Below are 12,117 nucleotides of genomic sequence, written 5' to 3' on the forward strand. Positions count from 1 at the left end.
GGGGGGGCTGTGTAATAAGAGAACCTGTCACTTTGGCCTGAACGGTCCTCTGCTCTCTGTGTATTGGGAACCGCTGTCAGTACTTCCGATAGGGAACGGGGCCCGGCTGTCACACTGAGAGCCAGCCGGGCCCCGAATCTAATAGTGGGCTGGGAGTGTGACAGCTTGGACCTGCAGAGTACAGGAGAGGGTCCTGCCACCCCCCCCTATCATTGGAGGCTATCCTGCATCAAGTTCTAAGCTAAGAAGGAGATACTGGGGATGCCAGAGGACGCTGCCCTCTGAAAATGCTGCTTTGCTGGCTGCCGTACTGGTTAATGGCTTTAATACTGTTTGAGTCTCTAACCCAGAACGAGTATACACACATAAAGCTCTGACTCTACTCTCTGTGTTCTCGTTCCAGGGCAGCGACGGCCAATGTCGTCATCAGAAACAGCCAGAAAAGAGCATTTCCTGGAGGGGTTCAGCAATGGCGGCCTCCATGTCACTGTGCCAGGCTCGGTCAGGACAGGTTCCCTTTGAAGTTTCTCTGCGACCTGTCTGTATCTCACTCCTCATCCCCGTTCACAGCTTCCAGGTCAGAGGGACATAAAAGGGGACCCGAAATCCCCCCTCCAGGGGGCCCGGATAGGAGCCGGACTTACGTTGATCCACGCATGGTTCATGAACTGCGTGATGGTCATCCGCTCCGTCGGGTCCGTCCGCAGGAGATGGCGAATCATCTGCTTAGCTGTCAGACAACAAAAAAAAAACCAAAGAGATGAGGAGAAGGCGGCAGAAGGTCCGTGGGGATGGGGGGGGAGGGGGGGTATTGTAATCCCTATGAGGCTTCTACTGCTTTCTGGGGCTCTGTTAGAGAGATTTCCCCTCACTTCCTGTCCTGCTGACAACGTTCTACCAGACAGGAAGTGATGAAATGCCTCCAACAGCAACACAGACAAAAATAAAAAAAAAAAGGTTTTGGGTGGACATGCACTTTAACCACTTGAGGATTTTGAATGTAGAAGATACATCCCAAAAACGTCCTGCCGCCCCCTCCCCCTTCATCATCGCCACTATTACCGCCGGCCGTTACCAGCTTTCATAACGCCGCCGTTCCTGTGTACAGTGACACTTACTGACAGTCTGCGTCATCGAGGAAATACAATGTGACAATGTGTTGTGTCACCGGATCTATTTCATGTCAGACGTGACCCGCTATATGAAATCCACTTTAACCCTTAATAACCCCACTTAGCCAAAATCAGGGCTTTTCCCCATTGTTCTCCTAAGGGTCACGGGAGTACAGGGGCGTCCTCCCGTCACCCAAAGCTCAGTATATAGGGAGCTACAGCTCGCCGTATACTGAGACGCCGCAGCCAGAGCGGATCCCGACAATTATGTCTGGATCCGCCCAGCTGCGTGAGTGACAGCTGGCTCCGCCTATCTAGAGGCAGAGCCAGCTGTACCCGCCCCCTCCCCCGTCCGTTCCGCCAGTCAGCGCTGGCAGATCGGAGCGGGGAGGGGGGGAATCCAGCCCATCCCCCTGTCACGGCAGAGAGCAGTGACAGGACTGATTTGGGTCAAAGCTCAGACTGGTTCAATGGGTCGCACCGGGGAGGCTGCGGATCAGCGCGGTTTCCACGCGGATTTGGTGTGTTTTTAATTGCGTTTCGGCGCTGAAAAAATGCCCAAAACCACGCTGGTCAGCGCAGCAAAAAAAGGGTCAGGGAGCAATTCGCATAGCGCAGGGAGCCGCGCGGTCGCATGAACGGTCCCCGTAGCAATGTATGGGATCGTTCACATTGGCGCATCCACGCGGACCAAATCCGCACGGCCGAACCCGCCCCGGTGTGAGCGGGGGGGCCCTGACATGGGGGGAGGGGGAACACTCGGGACACATTCTTCATCCTTTAAATCAAGATCCTACTGACACCATGACAACCCATTCACTTCTATTCACCCCCCTTACAGAGCAGGTGTCGCTGTGTCCACCCTTCCATCACTAGGTCGTGGCAGCCTGGCTCATGCAGGAGCACAGCAGGGAAAGCTCCCGCTGAATTGTGGGGCTCCTGACTTATTTTTATACTCTTCCTATTTATCTTCGGAAGCTCCCTGCAGGATCTTTATTTCTTTACAGGAACCTGTTCTGAACAATGGTCTCTGAGCCTGCTGGACCCCGTGGGGGGGGGGAAGGGGGGGTTCCTCGTACCTTCCTCCGATACGTCCTTCCATTCCGGTACTGGAAACTCGTACTGCCCCATCCTGATCCTCTTCTTCATTCCAGGGGAGATGGCCTGGCCGGTGTTGGAGTAGAAGGGGGGGTATCCGCACAGTCTGGGGAGAGAGGAGAACATAAGACCGGAAGGATGGGAAATGATTTGTAGGGCTGACGGCGCCGCTTCTCGGTGATGACAGCCATCCGGATTATCACAACGTGAAGACGGAGAAGGGAAAGGCGCCGCGCCTGATGGAGATATGTTGGCGGCGCGGAATTATTTTCACCTTTGCTAAGCAAGGAATTAAAGCCGAAGTCTAATCTGCTTATATTTCACCTTCACTTGGTTCCCCCCTCCCCCGCTCATCGACACGATATTGACATTTATATATATATAAAACCTTTCCCTTCTCGTGACATACCTTCATTCCGACATTATCCCGGGGTCTCTGTGCCGCTCTATGCAATGCCGGCAGATCACAGCTGGCGGGAGGGGCCGGCAGTACTCCTCTCAAGAGACCTCAGCCCAAATGCAAGCAGTGTGGGCGGGCTCTAGGGAGGAGTTACGCGCCGTGGATGGGTGGTGCGTCCATCGGACGGATTGGACGTTCATGGGTGCATTTGCATACAGAACGCCCGACCCCTTGTAACGCCCACGTGTGATGCTGAGCCGGCGTGATTGGAAGAACTGAAATCCCAGTGAATGAAAGGGGCGGGGCCAGGGACAGTCAGGCTGCGGAGGAAAGGGGAAAGGAGGCGGAGCTCTATCTGACATGCTGCAGCTTGTAGTGCACATTGTGAGGAGCTTCCAGTGATATCAGAGGAAGAGGTACAACTGTGCAAGACTCCATGTTCCTTGGTGCTCTCGGCTCCCGCTAAAGCCATTATAGTGAATATAATATACAAATATATATGTATATAACGTTTCTGGACACCTGACCGCCACACCTATATGAGCTCATTAGACATAACATTCCAGAAACATGGCCATAAATATGGAGTTGTCCCCCTCCTCCCCCCATGGGCATGATTATGGAGTTGCCCCCTTTGAGGCTATTCCATCCCCCACTCTTCTGGGAAGACTTTGCACAAGATTTTGGAGGGTGTCTGTGGGAATTTGTCCCATTTGTGAGGTCAGGTGGTGGTGCTGGATGAGAAGACCCGGCTCACAATTGGAGTTCCATCATCCCAAAGGTGCTCAGTAGGGTTGAGGTCGGGGCTCTGTGCAGGACACTCGGGTTCCTCCACCAAGCTGGCCACATCATGTCTTTATGGAGCTTTGTACAACAGAACTCAATCATTCCTGTGGAACATCTACTGTGTGTTCCATAAGGTGTTCCTGAGCTCCATGGAGTTGAGGTCCGGGGCTCTGGTGTGGAGGAACTTGAGTGGTCTTCACAAGCTGGTGACACCGTGTCTGTATGGAGCTGGCTCTGTACACAGGGGACAGTCATGGGGGGGACAGAAAAGGGTCTTCACCAAACTGTGTACACAATTGTGCTCCTCCAGTCTTGTGGTCAATGTCTTTGTATGATGGAGGATGGACATGACCTTCACTGGAGACCCCTAAACCCCATCATTGGAGACCCCTAAACCCCATCATTGGAGACCCCTAAATCCCATCATTGGAGACCCCTAAACCCCACCATTTGGGGGGATCTCCATGTACTTAGGCCATAGCCTGACAGTTATGGTGGAACAGAAGGGCCTTCACTAAAGTGTTACCACAAGGCTGGAGGGGAACAACTGCCCTTTATTCCAAAGGTGTTCAGTCGGGTTGAGGTCGGGGCTCTGGTGTGGAGGAACTTGCGTGGCCTTCACAAGCTGGTGACACCATGTCTGTATGGAGCTTTGTACACAGGGGACAGTCATGGGAGGAACAGAAAAGGGTCTTTACCAAACTCTGACCACAAGGCTGGAAGAGCCCAATTGTCTACAATGTCTTTGTATGATGGAGGAGGAACAGAACCTTCACTGGAGACTCCCTGACCTCCGTCTGGATTCCTCATACATTTGGACACATGATTAAGGGGGGGGGGAGAGCAACGATGACCAGAAAACAAAGACGGGAACCTTCTGCTTTATACTTACAGGATATACATAATGACCCCCAGTGACCACATGTCACATGACTTGTCATACTTCTCCGGGCCCAGAACCTCTGGAGCTGCAGGAAGATGAGAGGAAACATAGAGATGAGGACGGAGGAGTCCAGTTCAGAGGACAAAAACTCTACTGGTCAGCATGAGAGAAATCCCGGGGAGGTCACAATATACAGCAGCAGGGAACATTGTATCATTAAAAAGTAATTCTTGATCTCCAGTCAGTGACTTTGCCTGGGCTGAGATGATGTCATCAGTCTGCTGCAGGCAGGAGGAAGCATTTCCTCAGTCTCCCCTCCCCCAGTGATCAGTCTGTGGTAGGCAGGAGGAAGCATTTCCTCAGTCTCCCCTCCCCCAGTGATCAGTCTGCTGCAGGCAGGAGGAAGCATTTCCTCAGTCTCCCCTCCCCCAGTGATCAGTCTGCTGCAGGTCCCCTCCCCCCACTCACCCACATAGTACGGCGTGTAGCAGGGCGTCTGCAGTGCGTTCTGTATGGTGGTCTCCTTGGAGAAGCCGAAATCTGTGATCTTCAGCTCGGCGTTGCTATCCTTGGAGGTGTAGAGGAGATTCTCGGGCTGAGGGGGAGGGGCGGGAGGGGACACCGACATGTAAGGTGAATATCAGACACTCGGGAACACTCAGCACGCATAGGACGGGGCGCAGCGACTGACCTTAACGTCTCGGTGAGCGATGTCCAGCCCGTGGAGGTGTTGTATGGCCAATCCGATGTCACGCATGATTTCCGACGCCTCTGGAGGATCAAAAATTAAATTTTATCTCAAATCCGACCTAAAACCAGCCGTCCTAATTGTGTTTTACCCTCATTAATCCCAAAATAAAATGTTCCCATTACCTAAATAAATGGAGACATATCAAGCTCATCACTGAGGCACGAGTCACTCCACGTCTCTGGTACAGGGATGCCATTAGGTACTTGTGAGGCTGCTGGTGACTTATCTATCCATCCCAGCACAGGGATGCGGGAGCTCCTCATAATGGGCACAGCGGGTGTACAGACCCGGGAACTCAGCACAGGGATGGTGGGAGCTCCTCATAATGGGCACAGCTGGTGTACAGACCCGGGAACTCAGCACAGGGATGGTGGGAGCTCCTCATAATGGGCACAGCGGGTGTACAGACCCGGGAACTCAGCACAGGGATGGTGGGAGCTCCTCATAATGGGCACAGCGGGTGTACAGACCCGGGAACTCAGCACAGGGATGGTGGGAGCTCCTCATAATGGGCACAGCGGGTGTACAGACCCGGGAACTCAGCACAGGGATGGTGGGAGCTCCTCATAATGGGGACCCAGGAATTCAGCAAAGGGATCTTACCAAGAGAGTCCTTATGAAATCCACAACTAGATGGGAACTGTAAGGGGGTTAAACCCCCTCCCCCCACACACACGGCACTCACCAAACATTGATATATCAGATTTATTTGGAATTACCCCTTAAAAATAAGCAGGTCACATACATTTTATTTACCTCTTTCTGTAAATGCCTGGTCACCTCTCTTCTGGATGCGAGTAAAGAGCTCCCCTCCCTGCATGCTAAAATATATAACACATTACAACGATTAGGAAGGGAAGGGAGGAAGAAAGATGGGAGGGAGGAGGAAAGAGAGGGAAGGAAGGGAAAAAAGATAGGAGCTGGGAAGGAATTTTTAAATCTCATTGGATAGACTAAAAATAAAAATACATTACTATCCTCTGGTTTTAACTTTGTGAATTGAGCCCTTTCAAGAGGCAGGTAATTACAGAACGGACTACTGTGCTCGGCTATAAACAGATTATCCTAATGTGCAGATTGGAGTCCTGATAGAGACCCCACATCCTCTCCTAAAGGTGGCCATACACTTTACAACCATCCAAAGACCTTAGTCTTCCAATGGTTGTAAAGTAATTTTAAAAACGTACGATCCACCCATCTTAGGCAGATTTTCGGCTGGTTTTCTAGCGTGCTCCTTAGACAAAATTTTCAGGTGGTGGGGGTCCTCTCCGCACACCTTACAGCAGTCCTGGCCAAATAAGAACGGTGGTGCTCGCACTGACTATCACGGATGGCACCGTAGTGTCCAACCTACCACTCCATTACGATGAGCAGGCATCTCTTCCCACGATGGATGTTCTCATACACGTCCTGGACACCCACAATATGAGGTCCTCCTGACGCTCTGATGTGATATTCCACTTCCCGCCGAGCCTTGGGACTGTCGTGCAGAATCTGAGAGGAGAGGAGAGAGAGGGGATTATGGGAAAGTTATGAATACATAACCTGCATACCTGCATCAAAAAACATTAAAAAGACTCAACGTAGGTCCCTTATACCACTGATTAGTTAAGCCAAAGGACAAAAGATGTGATACATATTGCAGCGTATCAGTCCCTAGATGAGCTGACTACATTAGTTTTCTTTTTCCAAGCTTTTTCCTATTATTTCCCCCTGGCAGTAACACACTTCCTGTCCTAGGGAGACAACATTTGCTCGCTGTATAGTGTGTAAGAAGTAGCAATGCCCCCCCCCCCCCTATTGATTACTGTAACGGGGAGAAGGGGTGTCTGATGTAGCTCACAGAGGCCCTCAGCCCTAAAAAGAGTGACATCAGACATCAGCTAACTGATGTCACTTTGTGTTGCAGCATCTGTCCAGCATCCAACTTGATAATAGTCGGGGAAAGACAGAAATTCCTATATATCAAAACAATAGTATGGAGCTGATGTATACATACATCAGCTGTACAAGCTGCTATGGTAAAAAAATGACACATTGTTTATAAACGTTGATCAGAGGGGAGATAGAGAGATACAAAGTAACATTGTATATAAACATTGATCAGAGGGGAGATAGAGAGATACAAAGTAACATTGTATATAAACATTATTCAGAGGGAGATAGAGAGATACAAAGTAACATTGTTTATAAACATTGATCAGAGGGGGAGATAGAGAGATACAAAGTAACATTGTATATAAACATTGATCAGAGGGAGATAGAGAGATACAAAGTAACATTGTTTATAAACATTGATCAGAGGGGGAGATAGAGAGATACAAAGTAACATTGTTTATAAACATTGATCAGAGGGAGATAGAGAGATACAAAGTAACATTGTTTATAAACATTGATCAGAGGGAGATAGAGATACAAAGTAACATTGTTTATAAACATTGATCAGAGGGAGATAGAGAGATACAAAGCATCTTTAAACTAACACTGATCAAAATAGACAAAGTTGTTGCTGAATAAACAATAAAGATTGATCTGGTCAGTCGGGGAGCTCAGAGAGCTGAACTGGCTGAGGATGAAGGTGGAAGCTCTGTGGGTTACCCTTTTAAAAACAGATCAGCTACTGCAGGTTTATCTCTCCTGTGACAGGTGCTCTTTGTATCCCTTATTCTTTGTATAAGTCATATAATAGTTAACATATTTATCCTCACATGTTACATAAACCAGCATTATGCTCAGCGGCCTTGTGAGAGCGGCTGACAAGATGGAATAATATGAAGTGTAGACACGGCTGCAGATAAATATGTGTTTATGTCTGTTACTGTTCAGGTCAGGGCGAGCGACCCGCGGAAAGAAGAAAAGAACATTTGTACGGACAAAAAAATGGCTCCAATCCGCGCATTGTGTTCTTCGCTCATATTCAGAATACCCCCCCTCCCCCCCGGTGCTTTGACGCCATCAGCTCTCATGCTGTTGCTATGTAGAAAATTACAGGGAATGTTTTCCTGAGTGCTGCAAGTGCATTGTGTGTATGAAGAGGGGGAACACGGAGCAACAACAGGGAACAAAATGTGAGAAAAACATTGTTTACATTGTTACTGATACACTGAAATACTGCACTGCTGGAGGACTCTGCTCCTTCCTCTATGACTCTCCTCTCCTGGAATACTCTGCTCTGCTGGAGGCCTCTGCTCCTTCCTCTATACCTCTCCTCTCCTGATATACTCTGCTCTGCTGGAGGCCTCTGCTCCTTCCTCTATACCTCTCCTCTCCTGATATACTCTGCTCTGCTGGAGGCCTCTGCTCCTTCCTCTATACCTCTCCTCTCCTGATATACTCTGCTCTGCTGGAGGCCTCTGCTCCTTCCTCTATACCTCTCCTCTCCTGATATACTCTGCTCTGCTGGAGGCCTCTGCTCCTTCCTCTATACCTCTCCTCTCCTGATATACTCTGCTCTGCTGGAGGCCTCTGCTCCTTCCTCTATACCTCTCCTCTCCTGATATACTCTGCTCTGCTGGAGGCCTCTGCTCCTTCCTCTATACCTCTCCTCTCCTGATATACTCTGCTCTGCTGGAGGCCTCTGCTCCTTCCTCTATACCTCTCCTCTCCTGATATACTCTGCTCTGCTGGAGGCCTCTGCTCCTTCCTCTATACCTCTCCTCTCCTGATATACTCTGCTCTGCTGGAGGCCTCTGCTCCTTCCTCTATACCTCTCCTCTCCTGATATACTCTGCTCTGCTGGAGGCCTCTGCTCCTTCCTCTATACCTCTCCTCTCCTGATATACTCTGCTCTGCTGGAGGCCTCTGCTCCTTCCTCTATACCTCTCCTCTCCTGATATACTCTGCTCTGCTGGAGGCCTCTGCTCCTTCCTCTATACCTCTCCTCTCCTGATATACTCTGCTCTGCTGGAGGCCTCTGCTCCTTCCTCTATACCTCTCCTCTCCTGATATACTCTGCTCTGCTGGAGGCCTCTGCTCCTTCCTCTATACCTCTCCTCTCCTGATATACTCTGCTCTGCTGGAGGCCTCTGCTCCTTCCTCTATACCTCTCCTCTCCTGATATACTCTGCTCTGCTGGAGGCCTCTGCTCCTTCCTCTATACCTCTCCTCTCCTGATATACTCTGCTCTGCTGGAGGCCTCTGCTCCTTCCTCTATACCTCTCCTCTCCTGATATACTCTGCTCTGCTGGAGGCCTCTGCTCCTTCCTCTATACCTCTCCTCTCCTGATATACTCTGCTCTGCTGGAGGCCTCTGCTCCTTCCTCTATACCTCTCCTCTCCTGATATACTCTGCTCTGCTGGAGGCCTCTGCTCCTTCCTCTATACCTCTCCTCTCCTGATATACTCTGCTCTGCTGGAGGCCTCTGCTCCTTCCTCTATACCTCTCCTCTCCTGATATACTCTGCTCTGCTGGAGGCCTCTGCTCCTTCCTCTATACCTCTCCTCTCCTGATATACTCTGCTCTGCTGGAGGCCTCTGCTCCTTCCTCTATACCTCTCCTCTCCTGATATACTCTGCTCTGCTGGAGGCCTCTGCTCCTTCCTCTATACCTCTCCTCTCCTGATATACTCTGCTCTGCTGGAGGCCTCTGCTCCTTCCTCTATACCTCTCCTCTCCTGATATACTCTGCTCTGCTGGAGGCCTCTGCTCCTTCCTCTATACCTCTCCTCTCCTGATATACTCTGCTCTGCTGGAGGCCTCTGCTCCTTCCTCTATACCTCTCCTCTCCTGATATACTCTGCTCTGCTGGAGGCCTCTGCTCCTTCCTCTATACCTCTCCTCTCCTGATATACTCTGCTCTGCTGGAGGCCTCTGCTCCTTCCTCTATACCTCTCCTCTCCTGATATACTCTGCTCTGCTGGAGGCCTCTGCTCCTTCCTCTATACCTCTCCTCTCCTGATATACTCTGCTCTGCTGGAGGCCTCTGCTCCTTCCTCTATACCTCTCCTCTCCTGATATACTCTGCTCTGCTGGAGGCCTCTGCTCCTTCCTCTATACCTCTCCTCTCCTGATATACTCTGCTCTGCTGGAGGCCTCTGCTCCTTCCTCTATACCTCTCCTCTCCTGATATACTCTGCTCTGCTGGAGGCCTCTGCTCCTTCCTCTATACCTCTCCTCTCCTGATATACTCTGCTCTGCTGGAGGCCTCTGCTCCTTCCTCTATACCTCTCCTCTCCTGATATACTCTGCTCTGCTGGAGGCCTCTGCTCCTTCCTCTATACCTCTCCTCTCCTGATATACTCTGCTCTGCTGGAGGCCTCTGCTCCTTCCTCTATACCTCTCCTCTCCTGATATACTCTGCTCTGCTGGAGGCCTCTGCTCCTTCCTCTATACCTCTCCTCTCCTGATATACTCTGCTCTGCTGGAGGCCTCTGCTCCTTCCTCTATACCTCTCCTCTCCTGATATACTCTGCTCTGCTGGAGGCCTCTGCTCCTTCCTCTATACCTCTCCTCTCCTGATATACTCTGCTCTGCTGGAGGCCTCTGCTCCTTCCTCTATACCTCTCCTCTCCTGATATACTCTGCTCTGCTGGAGGCCTCTGCTCCTTCCTCTATACCTCTCCTCTCCTGATATACTCTGCTCTGCTGGAGGCCTCTGCTCCTTCCTCTATACCTCTCCTCTCCTGATATACTCTGCTCTGCTGGAGGCCTCTGCTCCTTCCTCTATACCTCTCCTCTCCTGATATACTCTGCTCTGCTGGAGGCCTCTGCTCCTTCCTCTATACCTCTCCTCTCCTGATATACTCTGCTCTGCTGGAGGCCTCTGCTCCTTCCTCTATACCTCTCCTCTCCTGATATACTCTGCTCTGCTGGAGGCCTCTGCTCCTTCCTCTATACCTCTCCTCTCCTGATATACTCTGCTCTGCTGGAGGCCTCTGCTCCTTCCTCTATACCTCTCCTCTCCTGATATACTCTGCTCTGCTGGAGGCCTCTGCTCCTTCCTCTATACCTCTCCTCTCCTGATATACTCTGCTCTGCTGGAGGCCTCTGCTCCTTCCTCTATACCTCTCCTCTCCTGATATACTCTGCTCTGCTGGAGGCCTCTGCTCCTTCCTCTATACCTCTCCTCTCCTGATATACTCTGCTCTGCTGGAGGCCTCTGCTCCTTCCTCTATACCTCTCCTCTCCTGATATACTCTGCTCTGCTGGAGGCCTCTGCTCCTTCCTCTATACCTCTCCTCTCCTGATATACTCTGCTCTGCTGGAGGCCTCTGCTCCTTCCTCTATACCTCTCCTCTCCTGATATACTCTGCTCTGCTGGAGGCCTCTGCTCCTTCCTCTATACCTCTCCTCTCCTGATATACTCTGCTCTGCTGGAGGACTCTGCTCCTTCCTCTATAACTCTCCTCTCCATACTCTGCAGGGTGGACCAGATCCAGCATGGGGTGTGTATATTTTTGTCCGCTCCAGGTTGCAGGTCCATCCCAGGAAGTCAGGTCAGGCAGCAGTTTGGCATAACTGTGGCACTCTGGCGCCGGCCCTGCGGTTCAGCAGATTCCTGGAATGGGTTTTGGGTCCCTAATCTGGTTCTCATCATGTGTGAGTGTCCAGAGGGACGTAGACGGAATTCCTGAGCGGCGATACAAACATCCGCAGCAAATATTTCATCTCCACTTATCCGAAGGTGACTCCCCCTCCCTCATCATCGGATAATGATTAAGCCATCGACACAAGCTGCTACTCATATAAAACTCAGCCGGTATCAAATGTGATTGAGAAAGTGCAGACGCCGTCTATGTGTCGCATGTCTCCGGCTGCCCATGAATGGGCAGATATAGGCTCATGGCATGGACGGTCCCATCGGACATCCACCAGTGAATTTGGCTTACACTATCTAAGGAGCTGTATGCAGGGCCGGGGCAGAGGGGTGGGCAGAAGAGGCGGCCGCCTTGGGCACTTCAATGAGGGGTGGGGGCGCAAAAATGTCAGGATCTGCAATCTATGCCACAGAAGTCACTCCCAGCTCATGCGAGGAGGGGGACACTTTGGGTGCTAAATGACCTGGTCCCGACAATGGTTGCATGGAGGCATCTATGGATGATGTGCCATTGAAGATGTCCATGTGAAGGGAATCCAGGAAGGGGGGGGG

The 12,117-nt window shown here is 51.0% G+C and overlaps 1 protein-coding gene across 1 annotated transcript in view; it reads right to left on the minus strand.

Moving 5' to 3' along the window:
* The window catches only part of LOC108802832 (MAP kinase-activated protein kinase 3-like), a 33,135-nt gene that overhangs the window by 4,296 nt on the left and 16,722 nt on the right, over positions 1 to 12,117 (minus strand). The window contains exons 2-8 of the mRNA XM_018574685.1: positions 6,385 to 6,524; positions 5,787 to 5,851; positions 4,971 to 5,050; positions 4,748 to 4,874; positions 4,289 to 4,364; positions 2,192 to 2,316; positions 645 to 730 (exon numbers count right to left, since the gene is read on the minus strand). Coding sequence (XP_018430187.1) covers positions 645 to 730; positions 2,192 to 2,316; positions 4,289 to 4,364; positions 4,748 to 4,874; positions 4,971 to 5,050; positions 5,787 to 5,851; positions 6,385 to 6,524 — 699 coding nt within the window. The remainder of the gene's footprint in view (positions 1 to 644; positions 731 to 2,191; positions 2,317 to 4,288; positions 4,365 to 4,747; positions 4,875 to 4,970; positions 5,051 to 5,786; positions 5,852 to 6,384; positions 6,525 to 12,117) is intronic.

Source organism: Nanorana parkeri, unplaced genomic scaffold (genome assembly GCF_000935625.1).
Source record: "Nanorana parkeri isolate BGI_ZX_2015 unplaced genomic scaffold, ASM93562v1 scaffold3162, whole genome shotgun sequence".
Taxonomy (NCBI): Eukaryota; Metazoa; Chordata; class Amphibia; order Anura; family Dicroglossidae; genus Nanorana; species Nanorana parkeri.